The sequence below is a fragment of the Drosophila virilis genome, unplaced genomic scaffold (genome assembly GCF_030788295.1).
Source record: "Drosophila virilis strain 15010-1051.87 unplaced genomic scaffold, Dvir_AGI_RSII-ME tig00001822, whole genome shotgun sequence".
NCBI lineage: Eukaryota > Metazoa > Arthropoda > Insecta > Diptera > Drosophilidae > Drosophila > Drosophila virilis.
In genome coordinates, this window is record NW_027212860.1 from 346,559 (window position 1) to 373,663 (window position 27,105).

At 40.0% G+C, this 27,105-nt stretch overlaps 1 protein-coding gene across 4 annotated transcripts; it reads left to right on the plus strand.

Annotated features, from left to right (window-relative positions):
• The first annotated feature begins 593 nt into the window (after positions 1 to 593).
• On the plus strand, positions 594 to 24,888 carry LOC26531840 (retrovirus-related Env polyprotein from transposon gypsy). Of its 4 annotated transcripts, none has more exons than XM_070211028.1 (3): positions 594 to 737; positions 23,907 to 24,353; positions 24,418 to 24,888. In XM_070211028.1, the coding sequence occupies exons 2-3, from the start codon at positions 24,147 to 24,149 to the stop codon at positions 24,781 to 24,783; spliced, it is 573 nt and encodes a 190-aa protein (XP_070067129.1). In that variant the 5' UTR covers positions 594 to 737; positions 23,907 to 24,146; the 3' UTR covers positions 24,784 to 24,888. The 4 variants fall into 4 exon arrangements, with proteins under 4 accessions (XP_070067129.1, XP_015023754.1, XP_032289314.1 ...); XM_032433423.2 differs by lacking the exon at positions 594 to 737 and adding an exon at positions 2,819 to 3,117; XM_015168268.3 differs by lacking the exons at positions 594 to 737; positions 23,907 to 24,353 and adding an exon at positions 2,789 to 3,117.
• The last annotated feature ends 2,217 nt before the right edge of the window (positions 24,889 to 27,105 follow it).

Consider the following 27,105-nt stretch of genomic DNA (forward strand, 5'->3'; position numbering starts at 1 on the left):
AATTTAGTTCATTTGATACTTTTAAACAAATGAGCATTAAATATCTAAAAAAAAAACTCAGAGGAGCGATACTCAAGCCGGTGACCCAAATAGAAAATGAAAAAGAAACTATACTGTCTGCATACCATGACGATCAAATTCAAGGAGCTAATACAGGCATTATTCAAACGCTAGCGAAAATCCAGAGACACTACTATTGGAAAAATATGACGCATCAAATAAAAGAATACATATGCATGTAGATGGCCTAAATTCCAAAAGTTAAAAACAACGACACATTCAAAAACACCTCTGACAATTACAGAAACATCTATAAGTGCATTCGACAGAATGATAGTGAATACTTTATGTCTACCAATATCTGAAATACCTTTAGATAGACACTTTAAAGTCTACATCACACCACAGTGAAACAGTAGAAAAAGTCATAGAACTTTCAACGAATACATACGTTCTTATATATCGATTGATAAAACTGATTGGGATATATGGCTTCAATATTTTGTTAACTGTTTCAACTGTTTCAACATAAAGGGTTCTATAGCACATAACTATTGTCCATAAGAGTACTAATGAAAACTATTTCGGCAAACAAAGTAATTTGCCAACGTATTTTAATTCAGTTATCAAATATGGAAGACTATGCTAAGGAAAGTACATATGATGTAGCAAATAAACGAGCAAGAGTAATGCTCGAAGAAAATAAAAGGAGGAATAAACAGTAATACGACCTAAAGGTAAATGACATACGTAGGAGATAAGGTACTACTAAGAAACGAAACAGATTATAAGGTAGATTTTAATTATATTTGACCGTATAAGGTCATTGGTATAGAAGATAGAGATAGTATAGTTATATTAGATTCCAAAAATAAACAAGGAAAAGGTTCTAGCCGGGAGCTCCCGACTAGGGGATATCCTGAAGACTCTTATTCCAACACCAAATGTAGTTCGAACTCGCAAATAGCCGCACTACTTGCCGCCGTCTTTACTCAACATCCAGGGCAAAAAAAATTAATTTCCTCGGCAAGGCTCGAGCTCGCGACAGAACACACCACATGCCGCCGCCTTGACTTGACAGCCATACTAATAATTAAATCTCATGGAAAAAAAAACAATTAAAATCGCAGCACAGAAAACAATACAATCGCAATCACAATGTTGTTGATAGAAGTTGAAGCAGACGCGCATGACTTTGTGTGTGTACATGTATACAGAATTTCTTGGAATTAGCGTCGCAAACACGTGCGCAGTTAAAATACCGAAAAAAAAAAAAACAAAACAAAAACCGATCTTTATAAAATTGTCTACAGTATGTATATCTTATTGTACCATAGAATATTTGTGTATTCTCAAGATGTCCCTTGGATTTAAATTGTGCCTTAAGTTGGTCGGAATTATAAGTTGGGTTATTAACCCGATTTAAAGCTCTGTGGTAGTGGTAGTGGTAGCGGGGAGGTGGCGATAGGTATAAAATGAAAGATACTGTACATACATATATATACTATTATAGAGTAAGCATATCAAGTTTGGTGACTCTAGCTCGTAATATTTGCCCAATTCGCTCAAAAAACAGGATGTCGATATCGATCTTTATCGATTCCTTGGAAACAGAAAGAGTTATCGATTATCGGAAGCAAACTCGATCTGCACATGGACTAGGAAGACCTACAGCTAAAATTTCAAGTCGCTAGCTCTAATAGTTTCTAAGATTCTCTCGTTCATACATACCAACGCACGAACGGACATACAGACTTAGCTAGATCGATTCGGCTGTAGATGCTGATCAAGAATATATACTTTATGGGGTCGGAGATGCTTCCTTCTGCCTGTTAAATACATTAACATTTTGCACAAATACAATATACCCTTTTTACCCATTTTCAATGAGTTCAGGGTATAAAATAAAAATGTTATTATTATTAAGTTCATTAAATAACTTCACGTTAATTATGTTACGTTATTTCTCTAAAAAAAGGAGGTGTTGTGTGTATATGCCCTAAATAGATACCCTGTATCCAAATATGCAGCAATAAATAGTATGCAGCACTATTTTGCATAATTATACACATAACAGCTCAGAGCCACTTGTATACATATATTGGATCCGGCTTATATTACGTAGACCCGTCAGTCTTCCACTGACCGTTTATGCATACACTGCGTATCCCACGTTCCGTCTGGAGCGCATAACGTGGGCAAAATATATGCCCACCAATGTAGGCACATGCACACTCTCATACCCTCATAGATAAGAACGCTCTGCTGCGACAAAGCTACACATAAGTATACGCCACTTATGTTTAAGGCTAAGCTCTTATGATTATTCAAATAGAAGAACAATCGAAGAACAAAAGTTCAAAAGCACTGAAGAGCCATATTATTATTCTTTAACATAAAAATGAATATCGGACATGACACTACCATAAACGAAATAATTTTGGTGTCTCTGCCCAAGTATATAATCCAATTATTAATATATTTTCAATTACCACATTTGCATTTTTTGCCCAGGCACAATTAGAAATTTATATTCCTCTATATTTAAAATACATACATAGTTAACTGAGCAATGCCGGGTAATACCAAGCGAACATACATGCACATGTACATACATGCACACAACCTTTTATTATACATCCTATTGTGTAATTTTAAAAAATTCATTTTATTGTGACAATATCCACATGTATGTATGTATGTAAGTGGGTATGTATACAAAAATACATGGTTGAATTACTATAATCAGTGTTAGTTTGTCTCTATCAAAAGCGTTTCAAATGTATTAGTATATACCGCATGTCTTTATCGGAAACTATTATCAGCCGACGAGTCATTTAGTTATATCTCATTCAGTTGTCTACGTCGCTTAGAGCAAATAATTTATTTGTATTCACGTCGAATATCATGTTCAACGTCAACCAAAGTAAGAAATTTGTTATATTGGACTGTGATGGTGGGAGCGATGATGCTTGGGCGCTGCTGCTGCTTCTCCGCGCAGAACAGTGTGAACTCCTTCAGTTGCTGGCAGTAACCATCACTGGTTGTGGTAATACAACATGTGAAAACGCGGCTCGCAACATGAGACGAATGCTCATAGCTTGCTCCAGGGAAGATGTAAGTACAAGCATGCACCAAAAACAAATAAAATTCTCAAATGTGGTAGAATCGTTCTAATTTTTCAGTTAAACTTTTGTTCATTTTTTTTTTTTTTTTTTTTTTTTTTTGCAAGGGGGTAAAATGACATACATACATACATATGTACAAATCCTAATAAACTAAACTGTATGTATATATCCTAATAAACAAATAAGTTGCTTTAGCTATGCTCCATTGAGTAATAAACATGCAGAGTAGGCTTTTGGATCAAAATCGCTTTTTCAAATATATAAATTTAGGTACTCAGGTTGCAAACACAACACCCGGCTATCTGCAGCTACTTCTGCCGGTGCCCAAAATTCAATGATAACTTCAGAAAATTTTCCATAAAAACCAACAACACCCACCAATTCTGCCCCTACTACACCTTTTTGGTTTTAGCACTAACCAAACAGCATTGTATACGCGTCCGGTCCAAAGTCGCATTCGTTTTTGTTCAGGCTTAAGACACGCCCGCATGCTTAGACAGCAAGTGAGTAAGAAATATGTATATATTGTCACTCCATTTTACACTCTATGTCCTGAATATATGTTGTTTGCCTAGTGGTTTGAGGCTAGAGTCAATGATCTTAGCTTCTGCACTCTTTTAACTCATTGTGTTGGTTTCTAAACACTGCTATGCCTATAATTCGCAAAGTCAGAGAAGACATGTCTTCTGCTTCTCCGGTCGCTTTCAAGTTCCAAGCGGCTGTTTTTTATAATTTTTTATTTTTCGACCAGCAAGGCACTCTTTCTCAAAATAGGATAACTGCTGTAACCAAATACCACTAACAATCTTATATAAAAATTTGTATTTTATTTCTGAGAAAAATATAATTTCGTGCTTACAGTATTACCAAAGACAATATAAACACTAAGATGAGTAACGCCCATACATTTAAATGCGACGCAAAACTTCTAGCCTGGCCTATATAAAAATTTGTATTTTATTTCTGAGAAAAATATAATTTCGTGCTTACAGTATTACCAAAGACAATATAAACACTAAGATGAGTAACGCCCATACATTTAAATGCGACGCAAAACTTCTAGCCTGGCCTTTCATCTGGCCTTTGAGGCTTGCTTGCCGACTGGTAGTTCGTTCTCCAAAGACCAGACGAACGAATGCCGAAGTCGCGGCTTGCTGATGCTGACACGAGCTTCGAAGTTAGTCGCCAGCCTGCCTTCAGCAATGCTGATCGATGCTGCTTTGCGACGCTTCGTTTTCGAAGTACATTGAGCGCAAAAGTTTAGAGCTTACGATCGACGCAAAGTGCTTGTGCTTAATCCTTGAAATGCATGCTTTATTTAAATGATATATTACCCTAGATATTAACGATTAATTTTACAGAAAAATTTAAGAACTTATATAATTTTTACACAAGGCGCTTCTTGCGCAATAACTATGTTAAAAAAATAGCACACATAGATTGATTTCACTTTTCTTTTTGGACAGTATATGCTCGAAAAAAGTTCTTGTATCAGCCAATAGCGTGCGTGCACCTTTGGTTGCATGCGTGAATTATACATGCATAAGAACTTTAAAGTATGTATGTATGTGTTGTTATTCACTGCTCTGGCTTTAGCTGGCAAGAAATTAATTTTGTTAGTTTTCTCGTTCTCTCGGCTGTGAGAGCGCAATGCTACAGATTTCGTTTTCGTTCTCAATTTTCAAAAAATCAAGCTGCATAGTAGCATTTTGTTATATGGCGTTACTCATCTTAGTGTTTATATTGTCTTTGGTCTAACCCTGGTTAATTTTGATGTGAGATTTTAATCAAAAACAAATAGGCTAGGGGTCTATGGTCTGTTTTAACTAAGAAATGCCTTCCATAAACAAATGGTCTGAAGTGTTTTATTGCCCTATATGTATCAGCTAATTTCTGCTCTATAGTTGATTTATTGCTCTCTCCCTGTGTGAAAGCTCGAGATGCGTATGCAATTTGCAATAGCACACCTTTGTACTCTTGTTTTGCATAATTCTTTGCTGAAATTAGGGTATTGCAATAATGTTGGTTTCATTCCATTCGAATTGGACATTCTTTTCGCACAATCTAGACAAATGCCATGAGTGCTGTGCGAAGTCGCGAATAAATCTTCTGTAGTAATTACAGAACGCGACGAAACGTCGTTTACTATCCGCATCAGTAGGGGTTGGATAGTTTTTTGTATACTTTTTACACTTATGCCCAAGGTATGTTACCTCGTGCGTGAAAAACACACATTTCTCTGGGTTTAATTTTAAATTATGTTTTCAACAAAGATCAAATATGCTTGTCAAGTTCTTGAGCATGTACTGCTCTGAGCAGCCGATAACTACTAGGGCATCCATATAGAGAAATGGTTGGGATGGCTCTAGGCCTGAAAAAGGTGATTCGCATAAATGAATTTGGTCTTACCTTAGGACCATATAGCAAACTGCGTGAAGCGATAAGAGTCAGTGCTCGTTGAAAATGATGTTAAATTTCTAGATTTTTTATCCAGTTTAATTTGGTGAAACCCAGACATAATATAAAGACATGAAAAATATTTAGCTCGTCCTAATTGGCCAAGTATTGCCTCAATTCTTGGCAGTGGATATTTATCTGCTAAACGATTTTTGTTAATTTGGCGATAATCAAATACTAAACGCCATCAATTCCTTTGAATTTGGGCATTGAGTAATAATATACAGAGATGGTGTTTGGATCAAAAGCTCTTTCTCAAAAATTCTGAAGCAAGATACCGATATTGCGAAACAACGCCCTGCTGTCTGCAGCTACTTCTGCCCAAAATTCAATCACAACTCCAAAACCAACCTACCAACCGAAAAACCAACAACAACCATAATCGATACAAACGACTCGACAAAGAAAACAGCACACCAGAAATGCACCCTTTTAACTAATTGTTGTGGTTTCTAAGCACTGCTATGCCTATGCTAAACCTATGCTTTCAACTCGCAAGCAGTTTCGCAGATTTTTTTAATTTCTCATTTCTCGATCAGCAGGACACCCTTCTTCAAAAAAAGGGTATTTTGACTATTCATAAGCAATGTAAACAAAGAGCACACATCTTCTTATATACATATTTTTACGCAATGTCTATGAAAAATATAATTTCGTATTTAGTGTGCAACTATTGGTACAATTATTAATAGATGCTTTCTTGAAACATTATATACCATTTCGATAAATAATGATATTAATGCCGCGACTCGCCAAATAGTTGTAGTATGTGTGTCTCATTTCACACATATTGGTATAAATCTGCATTTATGCATGTGTCTGCCAAGCCAATTTATTATTTTTTGTTCGAATTATAAAGAACAAAGTACCCAGGGAACACCGCGAGGAGGCGATTATAATTATAATGGGGTCATAACCAAATATGACCTTAAAGTTAACTTGATATGTAATTGTATTTTCTTAATTGGAGAATAAAAATAATATTAATTTAATTTAAAGAAATTATGTAAATATTTGCATCGACTTAGAAATACATATTTTCTTCGGAGCCAAGCTCAGTACACAAAATGCATTCATATATCAACACAAATTTGGGATAGGTCATGATCTGCGCTAGAAAACTAACAAAATTAATTTCTTGCCAGCTAAAGCCAGAGCAGTGAATAACAACACATGCATACATACTTTAAAGTTATTATGCATGTATAATTCGCTCATACAATTAAAGGTGCACGCACGCTATTGGCTGAGCATCTCGAGCATACACTGTCCAAAAAGAAAAGTGAAATCAATATATGTGTGCTATTTTCTTAATTGCGCAAGAAGCTCTTTGTGTAAAAATTATATAAGTTCTTAAATTTTCCTGTAAAATTAATCGTTAATATCTAGGGTAATATATCATTTAAAAGAAGCATGCATTTCATGGATAAAGCACAAGCACTTTGCGTCGATCGTAAGTTCTAAGCTTTTTCGCTCAATGTACTTCGAAAACGAAGCGGCGTTACTCATCTTAGTGTTCATATTGTCTTTGGTTAGACTATACTTAGAAGAATATCAATTTATGGTAGAATACCTCAAGGGGAAAAATAACCATGTACGGATGCATTATACCGCATAAAAATAGAGACACTATTTGACATGAATAGGAAATTATTAATGGCTCACACAAAATCATCAAAACGACAGAAAAACATCTGCGCAGATGACAGACAATAGCAAACAGAACAAAAAGATCTAAAAGAGCCTAATGTCTATGAAGTCTTTAGTAATAACGACGTAAAGAAATTTGTAAAACTAAAATTCAGTAAAATAAATTGTTTACCCAAAAGAGGCACAGGAATCATTTCACAATTTTCAGTTAATGATTTGTAGTCCAATGAAATATTCGACTTAGGTCAATTTTTCCAAAGGCTTAATTCAGAAGCCGAAATACATTAAATTGTTCACCTATAGTTGTCACCAAATGAACAAATTTTCGAATTTGTATCATTAAATGAATTTAAAAATATGAGCAATAAATATTCAAATACATTAAAAGTAGCGCTACTAACAAAAATGACACAAATAGACATAAAAGACAAAAGTCAAATAAAAGCAATACTGTCGAAATATCATGATGGTCCTATAGAGGGTGGCCATACAGGAATTACGCGTACCTTGTTAAAAATTGAGAAATCCTATTACTGGCCCCAATCGACTAAGACAATTACAAAGTATGTGAAAACTTGTGTGAAATGCCAATTAGCAAAAACCACAAGACATACTAAAGCCCCAATGATATTAACGAATACCCCAAATACTGAATTTGACACTGTTTTAATAGACACTATCGGTCCATTAACTCGTACAGAGAATGGCAACGAGTACGCAATTACTATAATATGCGATCTCACTAAATATCTAGTTAAAATACTAGCAAGAGATAAAAGTACAAAAACCATAGGTAAAGCAATATTTCAATATTTTGTACTTAACTACCGTCCTATTAAAACGTTCATAACGGATATGGGTACTGAATACAAAAATTCGCTAAGAAAAAAGGCCCGTGTATGTATGTGAATATAAGTAATATACAATCAACAGCACATCATCACCAAACATTGGGTACGGTAGAAAGAAGCCATCGAACATTTAACGAATTTATTCGTTCATATATTTCGATTGACAAAGACGATTGGGACATGGGCATGAATTACTTCACATACTAGTTTAACACGACACCATCGACAGTAAATGAATACTGTCCATACGAACTTTTGAATGATAGATTACAAAGACAGTTCAAAGAATTTAATAACCAAACTAGAATTGACCCTATATATAACATAGACGACTACGCAAAAGAATTAAAGTTTAGGTTAGAAATATCATATAAAAGAGTAAAAACTGTGTTAAAATAAGAAAAAGAGTAACGAAAGATGATGACTAAATGACATAGAACTAGAAATAGGAAATTTAGTTCTATTAAAGGATGATATAGCGCATAAGTTAGAAAGTAAATATTAAGGCCCTTATAATGTTATAAGCATAGAAGATAGAAACAACATATAAGTAGATATAGGAAACAAGTAAGAGGTATTAGTCGGGAGCTCCCAACTAGGGGATACCCTGAACCCTTTTCTTCCAACATCAAATGCACATATATATTCTATTTTAGAAGCTATATGTCAAGTTTGGTGAATCTAGCTCTTATTATTTACCAAAATGGCCCAAAAAACAGGATATTGATATCGATTTTGATCGATTGCTTAGAAACGGAGTAAGTTATCGATTATGGGAAACAAACTCGATCTGCGCAGGCACTAGGAGCACCTACATCTAATTTCAAGTCTCTAGCTCTTATAGGTTCTGAGATCCTTGCGTTCATACATACGGACGGACGGACGGACGTACAGACGGACATGGCTAGATCGACTCGGCCATTGATGCTGATCATGAATATATATACTTTATGGGAGATACTTCCTTCTGCCTGTTACATACATTTGGATTTTGCACAAATACAATATACCCTTATACCCAAAATCTTGTTAAATTTGCATCAGGGACAGACAGGCAGGCAAGCAACAGGCACACTAGCGCATAAATGCTTCAATAAATATACAAAATATGCAAGTGTGCGTGAATAGCGAGTCCAAAATATTTTACATGCACACATGGCAACGCTTAGATACCCTTACAAACGATGCAAGAATGACGTGGCAAACACTTTCTCTAATTCATATTACTCGTACCTTCAAAAGGGTAGCATCACTAACCAAACAACATATAGACTGGACATCACATACAAACAGCGTTGTCACAAAAAGTATCGGAGGCATCTGGTCGCATCCAAAATCGCGAGTAAGGGAGTAAGATATACATATGATGTATTTTTGAACCGCTTACTCTACAGGAAAGTGCTTGGCGCACTCTCTTCCATATGATTTGTGCGATAGAACGGCAACGCTGTTAACTTTTATCTTGCTCGCACTTTCAATGCTCTCTCTATGTTTAGGTATCGTTTCAATGTGTGTGTGTATTTGTCCGACGAGCAAAACAAATTCAATTTTTCTCAAATGCTGAGGCATTTCTACCCTTTTGAAGGCATGGCTTATATGAAATAGAGAAAGGGTTTGCCACGTCGATGCGAAATTCTTGCATTTAAGCTCGCTATCGTTGGTAAGGGTACCCAAGCGTTGCCATGTGTGCATTTAAAATATTTTGGACTCGCTATTCACGCATACTTTGTATATGAATATAAGCATTTATGCGCTTGTGTGCCTGTTGCTTGTCTGCCTGCCTGTCCCCGATGCAAATTTAACAAGATTTTAGGATTTCTGATTTTGGACCTCTACACACAGACACACACATACACATGTCTGTGAATGGGCAGATCATGGGCGCAAAGAAAATATCATTATTGGCACGTGTCTGACGCGCGCCCTTCTTTTTTAAGATTTCGATGTGCACCTGCACACACACACACACACACACACACACACACACACACACACACACACACACACACACACACACACACAAACACACACACACAAACACACACACACACACACACACACACACACACACACACACACACACACACACACACACACACACAAACACACACACACACACACACACACACACACACACAAACACACACACACACACACACACACACACGCACACACACATGCTTGTCGTACGAGGCGACTGAAATGATACGGGGATGTAATTGCTCGGAGAGGTCCCTCTAGTAGGCGAAAAGATTCTGACTGCCACTAGCCTGGCAATGGCCACATCGATTCCGTTCCTGGGCAATTAAAGCAACTCGTGACCTCCGGCAGTGGCCAGGTATCCCCTGGGTAGGTGCTGCACACCCGTGACGCACCTAGCTAATACGAGAAGGCGATTAAGACTGAGACCAGTAACGTCTTAGGTTGCAAACTCTGGACAACCCTACACGACAAGACGACCCCTGGGCTGACGGCTGACAGTATTCTAGCATCTCAGTAAGCGGAGTGAAAACTGGCCGAAATGACTGCTAGGTTAATGCTGTTACCGCCCCGTCCCGTTAAAACATGGCAAATCTCCTAGCACGCTCCTTGAATCGTCGGCATTTAGTTGGCAGTATAGGTTCAGATGTGATATTCCTGATTAACGCGGATCTGGCTCTGAATACCCGACCCCATTAAGGCAGGTGTCAACCTTCGCATGGCCTTACTGCTTGCAAAGACAACCATGAGATCTAAACGCGACTGTTCAACGACCAAGGACAACGGCTTAGGAGTTGGGACCCAATAAATTGAGTACCAATGAAACCCCACAAATGAAGGAGAGCTGTGATGCTTTTGCAAAGAGCAGCAGAATGGCGAGTTCACCACTAGGTGTTCCAACAGCCGCCCCGACAGAGACGAACTCAGAACGGGAGCCAACGACGGCAAACCAGAGCAGCTTAGCACTACGAGATCTCGGGCAAGAAATCTCAAAGCTGGTAGTCATGCTCGAAGATGGCAAGCGACGCTCCATCCACCAGCCAATGCGAGACTCGATAGAGAGCATCAGAGTGCTCTACGGCGGCAATGGCGGCAATCCATCTGCACGACGAAGGAGCCAAGGAGACGATAGACGTCAAGCGAAAGCAAGCCACAGCACGGACACCACAAACAAAATGAATCCGAGGACCAGGCTACCGTATCAACGGTGCAGGAGACACCGAGCCCTAAAGCGGATGGCGACAAGTGGAAGGAGGTCAAATACAAGAAAATGAAGGAGGTAATCAAGAAAAACAGCAAGGGATTGCTCAAGGAAAAGCCGCGACCGGATGCTATAGTCATCTCGGTAAAAGGCGAAGCGAGCTACTCAGAGATACTGAGGAAAGTTAAAGCGGACGAAAAACTGGGCGAGCTCGGAAAAGCGGTGACAAGGATAAGAAGGACACAAAAAAGAGACCTACTACTCCAGCTTAACCACTCGGGAGAGAATACCACTGCGAGGCTGCTCAGGCCCTGCTGACACAATCAATATGGGAGAGAAATACGGACGTCGCAATAATCTGCGAGCCATACAAGCCTATCGCTGGAAGTGGCTGGGTGGCAAGTAAATGTGGAAAAGCGGCCATTTGGTCTTTCAAATCGCCGGTCCGGTGATGAAATCACCGTTTACAGTTGCTACGCACCCCCAAGCTGGGAATTGCGGCAATTTCAGACCATGCTGGAAGAAATATCAGAAGATATATCTCATCATAGCTGGAGACTTTAACGCCTGGGCCGTGGAATGGGAAAGCAAGGAAACTAACGCGAGAGGGACCACCCTGCTAGAAGAGTTCGCTGTGCTCGACTTGGGCCTTGCAAACGACGGGCAAGAGCTCACGTACTGCAAGGCCGGTAGAGGCTCTATTATAGACCTTACACTGCTCAGCAGCTCACTTTATAGGCTAACTACATGGAAAGTCAGTAATGAATTCACATTCAGCGACCACCGAGCAGTGCATTTCGAGAACCACGGGAGAGGACGGAGAAACCAGCAGCCCAAAACAACAGGCCCCAAATGGAAGGACAACAGCCTAGACGAAGAAACCTACACGGACTCCTTACGTCATGTTCAATGGACTTGGGCCACGGAGTTAGCAGACGACATGGCGCGGCAGCTCATGGGAAACATCTCTGATACGTGCGACTTATCCATGCCCAGGAGGATGCCAAACAAAACTGAGCAAATCGGCGACCTTAGGAAGGCCTACCTGCGTGCTAGTAGGCGCTCTTAGCGTTTCCGATGCCACCCAGACTTTGCATCTAGGCTGGAACTCCTGCGGGCAGCCAAGCGAGACCTCAAGAGAAGCATTAAACAAAGCAAATCCAGCTGCTTTCAGAAAATATGCGATGAGGCCGTTGTTAACCCGTGGGGCACGGCATACAAGGTCGTCACGAAGAAGATCCGCGAGGGAATAACCCAGGTGACCTGCCCTACCGCACTTGCCACTATAGTTTAGACACTGTTCCCCCAACACCCACGACTGGAAGTAGCCAACCGCTCACTGAGCATGGAGCTAGTGCAGCAGGTGTCGGCAGACGATGTGTTAGCGGCAAGCATAAAACTAGGCGACAAAAAGGCTCCAGGACCAGATGGGGTGCTAAACAAGACGCTAAAGTTAGCAATGCTAACGAAACCTGACGCCTTCGCCGAGACATATACTAGATGTCTACAGGACGGTGTATTCCCTAAGAGATGGAAGCGACAGAAACTAATCCTTCTACCGAAAGGGGACAAGCCAATAGAGGAATCCTCGGGATATAGGCCAATCTGCCTACTGGACACGGCGGGAAAGGTACTGGAAAGGATTGTGTCTGACCGACTGCTTAGTGTCGTCAAAGAGGTCCTGTCCAAACAGCAATATGGATTTCGCAAGGCAAGGTCTACGGTCGATGCAATTAACGCGGTGGTAGATATTGCCGCTAAAGCAATAGAGGGAACCAGATGGAGGTGGGGAGACAAGGAGTATTGCGCGGTGATTACGTTGGACATCCGAAGTGCCTTTAACTCAGCAACCTGGTATCGTATACTGGAAGCCTTAGACCGAATAGGGATAGGGACATAGGGGTCGGTCCTGGGACCACTCCTTTGGAACATAATATACGACGAGGTGCTCAGAGTGCAATCGCCCCAGGGATGCAGAATCATAGGACTCGTAGACGCTCTAGTAGTGGTGGGCAAAGAAATAGAAGACGTGGAAGCGGCAGCGAATGCAGCCATAAGGATTGTGGCCAGCTGTATGCGTGGCGCTAGCCTGGGACTGGCAGCCCATAAAACAGAGGTTGTCCTTTTCACAAGCCGCAAAATAGTCGGATTTCCTAGATTTCAGGTAGATAGCGTTAGCATTGAGTCAAAGGCTTCCATTTAGTATCTGGGGGTCATGTTAGACAACAGGCTTAGCTCTCGAACGCACGTAGATAACGTTAGCCAGAAAGCAGCCAAAATGCAGGCGGCTCTTTCGAGGATGCTACCCAACAAAGGAAGACCTAAAGCGGGTAAACGCCTGCTCCTCGCGAGAGTTGTAGCCTCCGTGCTGCTCTATGCAGCACCGATATGGGCTTCAGCAGTTGCAAGCCAGAAAGGTCTCCGGAGGAAGATGTCAATCCCCTATAGGCTCAGTGCTCTGCGCACCATTTCTGGATTCCAGACGGTGTCGCACGAGGCAGCCAAGGTCAAGGAAATGGAGAAAATTTACATGGCCCGAATAGCCACGGGAGACGCTGTCTTAATGGACGTCATCCGGTCGGAGAGAGCAACATCAACGGTATCTTGGCAGGAGAGATGGAACACGGCGAGCAAGGGGAGATGGACACATAAACTGATCCCCAATCTGGAGCAATGGATTAAGAGACGGAATGGCGAAATGAACTTCCACCTAACACAGTTTTTCACTGGTCACGGCGGGTATAGGAAGTATCTCCATAGGTTCAGGCATTAGGACTCTCCAGAGTGCTCGAACTGCCCAAATCTGGACGAAGACCCGGAACCCGTGCTGTACCAATGCTCGAGGTACAGAGAGGTAGTGGGCTCTGTACCTCCACCGGAGGGACTGGTAGCGTTCATGCTGGGAGGAGAGGACAAATGGAGAAATATAAGCCAGCTCATAATAGGCATCCAGAGGGATCTGAGACGATGCGAAAAGGAGCGACGACTAATGGATACTGCCAAAATAGGCAACCCATCACCGCGAATTAATACTTTGCGGTGGTCCCGCGGGGAATGTGGTGTGTGAGTGGGGGGTGAGTTTAGTACGTAGGTGCTGACGGAGTCAGCAAATCGTGCATATGGTTGGCCCGGGCCATCAGTATCTTACGAAGAGTTTCACCTCCAAAAAAAAAAAACACACACACACACACACGCACACATACTCACACATTTAAACGATCCCTAAACATAAAGAGCTAAGAGTAAGTGCGAGCGAGATAAAACTTAACAGCGTTGCCGATCCTGTAGAGTAAGCGGTTCAAAAATACATCATATGTATATCTGACTCCCTTGCTCGCGATTTTGGACCAGATGCCTCCGATACTTTTTGTGCCAACGTTTCTTCTATGTGATGTCCAGTCTATATGTTGTTTGGTTTGTGATAGTATGCAGCACTTTGTTGCATACAATAACAATCATACACATATTAGCCCAGAGCCACTTGTATATATTGACTCACGCTCATATTACGCAGAACGACCCGCCAACCTTCCGCTGACCGTTTATGCATACACTGCGTATTCCACGCTCCGTCTACATAACGCATAACGTGGGCAAAATATATGCCCACCAATACAGGCACACGCACACTCTCATACCCTCATAGCGGACATTACAATACCCCGAACCCATTAAAAATGGATAAAAGGGTATATTGAATTTGTGCAAAATGCAAATGTACGTAACAGGCAGAAGGAAGCTTCTCCGACCCCATAAAGTATATATATTCTTGATCAGCATCTATAGCCGAGTCGATCTTCGTCATCTTCGTCCGTCTGTCCGTATGTATGAACACAAGGATATCAGAAACTATAAAAGCTAGAGACTTGAAATTTTATCTATAGGTCCTCCAAGACCATGCGCAGATAGAGTTTGCTTCCGATAGTCGATAACTTACTTCGTTTTCGAATCGATATTATCGATATCGACATTCAGCAGAGTGGGCAAATTGGGTAAATATTACGAGCTAGAGTCAGCAAACTTGTAATGTTGCTCTTAGAATATTATATATCTACTAAGTATCTTTTATTTTATACCTATCGCCACCTCCCCGCTACCACCGCAGAGCTATAAGTCAAGTTAATAACCCAACCCAATATAACAAAGTTATATGTAACTGCGCAATTAGATCGGGCAGCTAGCGATAACATCAAGAATTTGTGTATACATGTACAAGTTAACCACTGACCATTGGTATGTGCTGACCCAGCGTTCTGGGGAAGCCAATGACCAGAGTCATGTGGCGACGGATATGTCGCAACTATGTCACCGGCCGCGACGGTCATCCGACACCGCACACGAGGCGCTAACGCTGCACTTTTGCGAGAGCGGCGGCAGCGGTTCTACAGCAGCAACGGCGGCTCTGGGGCAGCGACGGCGGCTCTGCAGGTATTGCTTAGATTGATAAAGATTGTATTTTTTAGTCTAAGTTAGGAAACAATAAAAGCGCGACGTATCGTCCCTTACAGTCTCCCGTTAGTTAACTCATTTTTCATATGCATTTTTACATGCAACCGGCAAACCCAAAGTTGCAGACATTAATGCACTAATTGGCGCCCAACCTAAAAAACCCAATACAAAACAAAAAAAAAAAACGCGATAAAACGGTTTCGAAACTCCAGTTGTGACAGCAGCGGTGGAATTCATCAAAATACACAAATACACAACAATAGAATCATGTAAGTGATTTGTGAAGTGAGAATAGAAAATTTCGAGAGCAATTTTTTTTTTTTCGAATACGCACAAATTAATTTTGTTAAAGTAAGAAAAGGAGTCTCTATTTCTGATTGAGGAAAAAATTTATGAGAATTATTTAAAAAAAAAAATAAAAATAAAAAAAAAAGTAAAAATCCCATTAGCTTAACCTTTTATGTGTTGTTCGGTTTCATACAGAGGTTTAAATTCGAATGAGCGACTGTGACTCCGACGTAGACGCGCATGAACACTACGATAGCGACGACAGTATTTTAGCGAGGTTAATAGGGGGATTTGGAACATTGCAGGTATCAGGTTGTGTGACCCCAACTGAACATAATACAGAAACAGACTCAGTTATGGACCCACAGCAGTTGCGTGCGATAATTGAGGCCGCAGTCCGGAGCGCACTCACAGCGCAGGCGCAAGAATTCGCGAATAGGGAAGCTACGCTAAAGCAAGAGCTTCAACAACAAATTGCGCAGGTATCGAATTAGCTAAGAAACACACAACCTTCAGTCCCGGTAGTAAAGGCTTACAGGGAAGTTGAAATCATAGACGGGGTGGAATGTAATGAGCCGCTCGACGTGGTAAAATGTCTTACCGAGTTCCATGGGACTCAAGACACTTACGTGTCCTGGAGGCAGGCCGCGCATGCCGCCTATAAAATTTTCAAAAAATACGACGGTAGTTCACGTCACTACCAAGCCACCGCAATCATTAGGAGTAAAGTGAGAGGCCCGGCAGACGCGGTTCTCGCCTCGTTTAACACGCCGTTAAACTTTGAGGCCATCATAGCGAGGATGGACTTCACTTATAGTGATAAGCGGCCTATCCATGTAATTGAACAGGATATGGGTACGCTTAGGCAGGGCGGCATGTCCATTCTACAGTACTACGATGAGGTTGAAAAGAAACTCACGTTACTCACAAATAAACCCCATATGTCATATGACAGCAATCTGGCAGCGGGAATGTGTGAAAAATTCAGGGGTGACGCACTTCGCGTATTTAATCTCTGGATTAAAACGCAGTCTAACCGATGTGTTGTTTTCGGCTCACCCCTCGGATCTACCGACGGCACTAGCGCTAGCCCAGGAGGTCGAGGCTAATCACGAGAGATATGCCTTCGCGACAAGTTTTGCTAGGGGGCAGGAAGAGCGATCTCGTCCAGAGCAGCGCACACAAGGGAGCCAGCAACAACAACAGCAAGAAAAAAAGCAATTCTCTCAGGGTGGCCAGGGCAAGAATCCTCATTTCAAAAAGCAGAACGGCCAATCCACAGACAAAGCCCAGAATAGAGCTGGGGCCGATGCCCCAGTTCCCATGGAAGTCGACCCTTCTTCTTCCAGGTTTAGGCAACCCACAAACTTTTCGAATTACCAGGGCTCGGCTAAGTTTAACGCCAGCCAAGGTCAGGGAAATAAACGCTCCGCCGGATCGGAACGCGCGACAGTCCAAAGGAGGCAAAGGGTAGACCACGTCCAGGCGAGCGAGGCCGAGAGCGCAGGGTACACCGACGCGGCACAAGAGGCGTCAGACGAACAACAAGACGAACATAGCCCCGATTATGATAGCGATAGCGCTAATTTTTTAGGGGAAGGTCCCTGCTACCGTTCATTCGACGGAGAATAGCGGGGGTAGATTTGAGATTTTTAATCGACACGGGTGCGTCAAAAAATTACATCAGACCGCACAAACGCCTTAAAGGCGTCGTCCCGGTCGAGTCCCCTTTCGTTGTCCACTCCATTCATGGGTCCAACAACATCGCCGAAAAATGCAAGTTATCCATGCTTGGGTGCGACACATATTTTTTCCTACTAGATTCTTTATCCACTTTTGATGGAATCATAGGGCTGGACCTGCTAAAGCAGGTGGGAGCGGTTTTATGCCTAAAAAAAGGTATGTTAATATTTGGTGCGACTTCGGAAGCGTTGCAGTACCACAAATGTGTGAGCGTTAATCACACGAAAAATAAGGAAGTAGAGGCACCACCTGCGGTGAAGGCAGATTTCCTGCGAGTACTTCATCGAAACAACAAGGCTTTTGCGGACTCCAACGAGGCGCTGCCTTATAACACGGCTGTTGTGGCCACGATCCGTACGACCGACGAAAATGTGGTCTACTCAAACCTATACCCCTACCCTAGGGGTGTAGAGGATTTTGTCGTTTCAGAAGTCAACGAACTACTAAAAAACGGTATAATTAGAAAGACGAAATCGCCCTACAACAATCCACTGTGGGTGGTCGATAAGAAAAGCACAGACGAGGTAGGCAATAGAAATAAACGTCTCGTAATAGACTTTAGGAAGCTCAACCTCAAGACGGTTGCCGACAAATATCCAATGCCAAGTATCACAATGATACTGGCTAATCTGGGTAAAGCCAAGTACTTCACGACGCTCGACCTAAAGTCAGGTTATCACCAGATTACGCTGGCGGAGCAGGATCGTGAGAAGACGGCCTTTTCGATCAATGGCGGGAAGTACGAATTCTGTCGACTTCCCTTCGGCTTGAAGAATGCAGCATGCATTTTTCAGAGAACCATAGATGACGTCCTGCGGGAGCAGATTGGAAAATCTTGCTACGTTTATGTAGATGACGTCATCGTCTTTTCGGAAAACGAGTCGGACCATGTCAGACATGTCGACTGGGTATTAGGGAGCCTTTTAAATGCGAACATGCGCGTGGCGCACGAGAAGTCACAGTTTTTTAAAGAAAGCGTCGAGTACCTCGGCTTCATAGTGACTAAAAACGGTGCAAAGTCAGATCCAGAAAAGGTAAAGGCCATTCGGGAATATGCTGAGCCGACCACGGTGTTTGAAGTAAGATCCTTTTTGGGGCTGGCAAGCTATTACCTCTGCTTTATCAAAGATTTTGCAGCAATAGCGAAACCAATCTCCGACATCCTGAAAGGGGAAAACGGATCCATTAGCAAGTATAGGTCTAGAAAGGTCCCTATACAATTCAACGATGCTCAACGCAACGCGTTCCAGAAGCTTAGAAACATATTAGCGTCGGAAGACGTCATACTGATGTACCCGGACTATAAAAAACCATTTGACTTGACCACAGACGCTTCAGCCTATGGCATAGGTGCTGTCTTGTAGCAAAATGGTCGCCCCATTACTATGATATCCCGGTCCTTAAAAGATAGGGAACCAAACTTCGCTACCAACGAGCGGGAGTTGCTTGCCATCGTCTGGGCATTGGGTAAGTTACGGCACTTCCCTTACGGGGTTAGGGACATAAATATCTTCACTGATCACCAGCCTCTCACGTTCTCGGTATCCGAGAGCAATCCCAATGCAAAAATAAAGCTCTGGAAAGCGCGCATTGATGAAACAGGGACTAAGCTTTTCTATAAGCCTGGTAAAGAGAATCATGTAGCGGACGCGCTGTCGCGCCAGAACGTGAACGCCCTGCAGGGTAGCCGCGATGAACCAGAATCTGATGCGGCCACGATTCACAGTGAATTGTCCCTGTCTTACACAATCGATTCGACGGAGAAGCCCTTAAACTGCTTCCGAAACCAGGTTGTATTAGAGGAATCTAGCTTTCCTTTAAAAAGAAATTTCATACTTTTCGGCGAGAAAACCCGCCATTTGATAAACTTTACCGATACGGTCGCCCTCATCGAAACGATAAAGGCCATCATTAACCCAAACGTGGTTAATGCGTTTCACTGTACTCTCCCAATCTTGGCCAGTTTCCAGCACGAGTTGGTAAGAGCCTTTCCGACTACGAAGTTTTGGTATTGCAAAAACTTCGTGGCCGACATGTTCGATGTCAGTGATAGATGAGAAATCATCACTAGGGAACACAACCGAGCCCATAGGGCGGCTCAGGAGAATGTAAAACAGGTCATGACGGAGTACTATTTCCCTAAAATGACCAAATTAGCTAATGAAGTGGTGCTTAACTGTAGAATTTGCACGAAAGCAAAATACGACAGACACCCAAAGAAGCAGGAACTCGGCCAGACGCCACTTCCCTCACAGACTGAAGAAATGTTGCACATTGACATTTTCTCCACGGACAAAAAGTTCTTCCTTACTTGTGTTGACAAGTTCTCGAAGTTTGCGGTAGTCCAGCCTATCGCGTCTCGAACGATGGAAGACACGAGACCACCTCTGATGGTCTTAATGAATATTTTCCCTTCGGCTAACCAAGTGTATTCCGACAATGAGCTCGCATTCAAGTCAGAGACTATCAGGTCTCTGCTATTGAATAACTGCGGCGTAAGCGTGATAAATGCGCCTCCCCTTCACAGCACGTCCAACGGTCAGGTAGAGCGCTTTTACAGCACTCTTTTGTAGATAGCTAGGTGCTTAAAGCTCCAAAGGGGTATAGTTGACACAGTCGACCTTATCCTGCAAGCCACTATCGAGTATAACAATTCCATTCACTCAGTGGTTGAGAAGAAGCCTAAGGACATCCAGCTTGACTCGCTTCCGGAATCCACCCACGAGGTTAGAGGCAGGATAGAAAGGGCCCAAATCCAGCAGAACGCTAGGGTTAATAAAATGCGTCGGAACAGAGTCTTCGAGGTAGGAGAAAAGGTCCTGGTAAAGACGAACCGCAGACTAGGCAACAAGCTATCGCCTTTGTGCATTGAAAAAAAGGTTGAAGCGGACTTGGGGACAACGGTCCTCATTGGGGGCAGGGTGGTCCACAAGGACAACCTCCGTTGAATTGAAAGCACAGTTTTTTTCATTACCATTCCGATAACAGTAGTTTCAACATTTTAGGATTACGTTCACCATACTTTCAATCATGTCCATGACAACGGCTCGGGTGACGGACTACTCGCACGCGGACTACATACCGATTATGGACGGGGACATTCTACTTTGGGACAGTTACGGATACTTACGTCACACTACCAATCTCACGGACTATAGGACAATGACTGCGGAGACCATGAAGCTGACAGGAAAGTTTCCACAATCCCATATGAGGAAATTGCTGGAAATTGACACTGGACATGTACTGGACATGTTGTCCGCTCTCGATGTGCACCATCGCAAGGTAAGAAGCCTTGACTTCTTGGGAACAGCCCTTAAGGTTGTAGCGGGCACCCCGGACGCAAACGACTTCAGGAAAACAGAACTGACTCAAATGCAGCTGGTCACTGCAAGCAACAGACAAATTTCTATAAATTCCAGGATGCAGGAAAAGATCAATCAACTGACCGACACCGTTAACAGAATTATTAAGTCCTCAAAAGAAAAGCAGGCCGACACTGGCCACCTTTTCGAAACCTTAAGCACACGCAATAGAATGATAATAACAGAAATAGGGAACCTTATGCTTACTTTAACCCTAGTAAAAATTAACGTAATAAACCCAACAATAATAGATTATTCTGATCTTATGAATATTCTCACTGACCAAATCACAGGGACCCCTATCACTGACATATTGAAAGTATCTAATATTAAGGTAGAGCGTAAGGATAATGTAATAAGTTTGATAATCGAATTCCCTATAATAAGTAAGCAATGCAGGAAGATAACAATTTTCCCAGTCGCCCACAACGGTTCTGTGCTCCAACTCCATGACAATCTTGTGGCCGATTGCGACGGACAGATGTTGGCCGTAGCCAATTGCTCACAAACTGCGACTGCCACATGCTGCAAGCGTTCCAAGAGCATCAGTTACGCACAAGGCCTCCATGCAGGGGGTACAGCCCATTGCCAAACGCAGCCGAGTCGTCTTGCCTCTGTCACAATAGTGGACGACGGCATCATCGTCATTAACGATCGTAGCGCAATACTCACCTACGACGATTGCACTGCGATGAAGATAGATGGGACAAACCTCGTCACCTTCTCGTCCTATGCCACCGTAAATGGCACGCGATACTTCAATCGCAAGAGCGTGCAAAATCAGTTCCCGGTGGTAGCGGCATCACCGTTGCTTAACATCAGCGGCCATGACTCGATACTCAGCCTTTCCTACATTCACCGCCTGAGTGAAAACAACCTTAACTACATGAAAAAGGTCAGAGACAGTATTGCAGTCGGAAATACATTGGCGATTTCCTTCGGCATAATGCTGTTGGCCTGTGCTGTGGGGGCTGGAGTCTACTGGCTCCATAGGCTGACAATCAAGCGTCGAAACTCCCGGAAGATCTCGAAGATATTGGAAAACTTAAATGCGACCGAGAACGGTCGATCCTCGAGAGGGAGAGTAGTTAACCACTGACCATTGGTATGTGCTGACCCAGCGTTCTGGGGAAGCCAATGACCAGAGTCATGTGGCGACGGATATGTCGCAACTATGTCACCGGCCGCGACGGTCATCCGACACCGCACACGAGGCGCTAACGCTGCACTTTTGCGAGAGCGGCGGCAGCGGTTCTACAGCAGCAATGGCGGCTCTGGGGCAGCGACGGCGGCTCTGCAGGCATTGCTTAGATTGACATAGATTGTATTTTTTAGTCTAAGTTAGGAAACAATAAAAGCGCGACGTATCGTCCCTTAAAGTCCCCCGTTAGTTAACTCATTTTTTATATGCATTTTTACATGCAACCGGCAAACCCAAAGTTGCAGACATTAATGCACTAATTTACACACAACACATTCAGGCGCATCTGCTTCGCATTCTATCGCAATCTAACAGTATTGAAATTACGACGGTTTTCTGTGCTGCTATTTTATTGTTATTATTATTATTATTATTATTATTATTATTATTATTTTTTTAATAATACTTAATTATTGATACAGCTGTTAAGTAAAGCTGCATTTGGTGTTGGAATAAGGGAGCTCCAAACTAGAGCCTCTTGCTATTATTAATTTTCTTCAACATTTATGCACCGTTTGTCAAATTTTAAGACAACATAGGGTTTCAGACGCTAGTGACTTAGAACAGATTCAAAGAACTGCGACCCCTTCAATTCAGTTAAATAATGGACAGATAAAAAAAAATTACGGATACAAGAGCACATAAATAAATTGGCAGACAGTGCAAGCCTTTTTGCAACTAATTTATGCTAACTTCTTGTGTGCAGCAAATTCAAAGATGTAAATTTGTGTTTCAGTTACCCAGGGCACTTATTAGAATTTATATGGGTATAATTGTTGTTTGGCAGTCAACTCGAACTAGCTGTGACTAGATTGCGATCAAACATGACCGAAAGAGACAACGCCGACGGCTGCCGGCAGTAGCCAACCGCAGAATATGACAATCTGCGCGCTCTTTTAAGCTGCTGCCTCTCTCCTTCGTTGGCACTTTCCCTTCTGCATTCACGTCCGCTGCCCATCCCTCTGAAAGGCGATCGTTTTTTGCAGTTGAATTTCGTTCAGGACCTATAAGAGCTAGAGACTTGAAATTTAACGCAGCTCCTACTAGTGCCTGCGCAGTACGAGATGTCGTAATTTTGTTTTTTGAGCGAATCTCGTAAGTTATAAGAGCGAGGGTATATATAAGTGCATATATCAAGTTTTTTAGTTATAAAAAAATAACCAATTTGTAGTGCCCAATAAATTAAGACACAATTTTTAACAATCTTTTTGACAATATAGCAAATCGGATTCTATCAACTGCATTGCATTGTGATTGTATTATATTCTGAGCTGTGTGTGTGTGTGATGGTATTTTGATTCATTTTTTCTGAGTGAAAATTAGTGGTTGCTGTGACTTTCGAGTAGAGCTGATGGCGAGTAATGCAAGTAATGCGGTCGGTGAGGGTTCGAGCCCTGATGGGGGAGCAATTTTTTTACTTTTATATATATATAGCTGCTAAAGCAAATAAGCTCGTAGCTGGGTTCGAGTGTTTAGGGTATCCCCTAGACGGCAACACCCGAATAGACTTTATCAAAGCAAAACTTAAATGTTTGTTACAGCGTCTTGTCTGCCGCTAGCTATAAATTATCGTATCCTGTCCTTACCGCTTAGGTACCCATTTATCTAGGAGCTGTTGAGCCTCTAGCAGGCTACGTCGATGTGAGCAGGAAGTATTTTCATGGGCTCGATGGATTTGGCGATTGCTTGAATGACGAAAAGTGGGCGCCTGTGTCTAGTTATGTGCAGCCACAGCATGCTGTTTTGGCCATACACAAGTTATGCCAGGACCGACCTCAACAAATCACCATTCTTGCGGTAGGACCGCTAACTAATTTGGCACTGGGCTTCACTATGTATGGTGAAAATTTTGGAAAGTCTATCAAAGATATTTACATCATGGGCGGCAACTATCAGGGAGTAGGAAATTCATCACGCTCTGCCGAGTTCAATTTTCACTCAGATCCGGAAGCAGCACATGCCGTGTTGTTAAAAACGCGGTGCCCAATCACTATACTCCCATGGGAAACATGTACCAAGGAGCACTTCAACATATCCATTGTGGGTTCCGATTTTTAATGGCTTTAACATGTGTACGTATTTACATATGTCTATTCTCTTTCAGAGCTGGCGTTTGGATAACTTTGGTAAATGCGCTTTAACAAACAAGCACGATGCAATCGACATTCTTACGCAGGTTGAAAATGCACAATGGTTGCCCCTACAGCAGTATGGGTACACTAATTGGAATCCATGCGATGCCTTGTTGGTAGCTGGATGGCTATTTGAGAATCAATTTATCAAGAAATCTAGCACTTGGCACGCCACTGTCGATCTTACAGGTACACATACTCGTGGTCAAATGGTGCTCGATCACTTAAAAGAGTGTGAAAAGTTTCCTGAGAATGTTCGCATCATTGAATTGGTCGATGACAATTTCTTTAAGCATATTGTGGAGTGGGTTGCTGGTTTGCGTAACGCATTAGACTGAAAAATAGGGATTTTTCCGTAAATAAACAAACGTAAAAAAAAAAAAAAATTTTTAATCCTGAATCGCCTTCTACCAAAAGCAAACGCAGCTTGCGCTAAGAGCTCTTTGTTTAACGAAAATATAAATAAATAAATTAAAAAAAAAATAGCAGTTCCTTTAATAGGACTCGAACTCGTACCATTCGCACATTAATAGCGACCGTCTCTTCTTGACTGCCATAACAAAAATACATTTTTGATAAGAAAGAAACTAATTTAACTATCACCAAATAAATAAAATATAATAGAATATAGAATAGAATAGAATATAGAATAGAATAGAATATGGAATAAGGAATATAGAATATAGAATATAGAATATAGAATATAGTATATTGAATATTGAATATAGAATATAGAATATAGAATATAGAATATAGAATATAGAATATAGAATATAGAATATAGAATATAGAATATAGAATATAGAATATAGAATATAGAACTATAGACTATAGACTATAGACTATAGAATATAGACTATAGACTATAGAATATAGACTATAGAAATATAGCATATAGGAATATAGAATATACGAATATAGAATATAGACTATAGATAGAATATAGAATATCGAATATAGAATATAGAATATAGAATATAGAATATAGAATATAGAATATAGAATATAGAATATAGAATATATATAGAATATAGAATATAGAATATAGAATATAGAATATAGAATATAGAATATAGAATATAGAATATAGAATATAGAATATAGAATATAGAATATAGAATATAGAATATAGAATATAGAATATAGAATATAGAATATAGAATATAGAATATAGAATATAGAATATAGAATATAGAATATAGAATATAGAATATAGAATATAGAATATAGAATATAGAATATAGAATATAGAATATAGAATATAGAATATAGAATATAGAATATAGAATATAGAATATAGAATATAGAATATAGAATATAGAATATAGAATATAGAATATAGAATATAGAATATTGAATATTGAATATTGAATATTGAATATTGAATATTGAATATTGAATATTGAATATTGAATATTGAATATTGAATATTGAATATTGAATATTGAATATTGAATATTGAATATAGAATATAGAATATAGAATATAGAATATAGAATATAGAATATAGAATATAGAAGATAGAAAATAGAAAATAGAAATAGAAAATAGAATATAGAATATAGAATATAGAATATAGAATATAGAATATAGAATATAGAATATAGAATATAGAATATAGAATATAGAATATAGAATATAGAATATAGAATATAGAATATAGAATATAGAATATAGAATATAGAATATAGAATATAGTATATAGTATATAGTATATAGTATATAGTATATAGTATATAGTATATAGTATATAGTATATAGTATATAGTATATAGTATATAGTATATAGTATATAGTATATAGTATATAGTATAGTTTATAGTTATATAGTATATAGTATATAGTATATAGTATATAGAATATAGAATATAGAATATAGAATATAGAATATAGAATATAGAATATAGAATATAGAATATAGAATATAGAATATAGAATATAGAATATAGAATATAGAATATAGAATATAGAATATAGAATATAGAATATAGAATATAGAATATAGAATATAGAATATAGAATATAGAATATAGAATATAGAATATAGAATATAGAATATAGAATATAGAATATAGAATATAGAATATAGAATATAGAATATAGAATATAGAATATAGAATAGAATATAGAATATAGAATATAGAATATAGAATATAGAATATAGAATATAGAATATAGAATATAGAATATAGAATATAGAATATAGAATATAGAATATAGAATATAGAATATAGAATATAGAATATAGAATATAGAATATTGAATATTGAATATTGAATATTGAATATTGAATATTGAATATTGAATATTGAATATTGAATATTGAATATTGAATATTGAATATTGAATATTGAATATTGAATATTGAATATTGAATATTGAATATAGAATATAGAATATATAGAATATAGATATAGTATATAGTATATAGTATATAGTTTATAGTTTATAGTTTATAGTTTATAGTTTATAGTTTATAGTTTATAGTTTATAGTTTATAGTTTATAGTTTATAGTATATAGTATATATATATATAGTTTATAGTATATAGTATTATATATAGTATATAGTATATAGTATATAGTATATAGTATATAGTATATAGTATAGTTTATAGTTTATAGTTTATAGTTTATAGTTTATAGTTTATAGTTTATAGT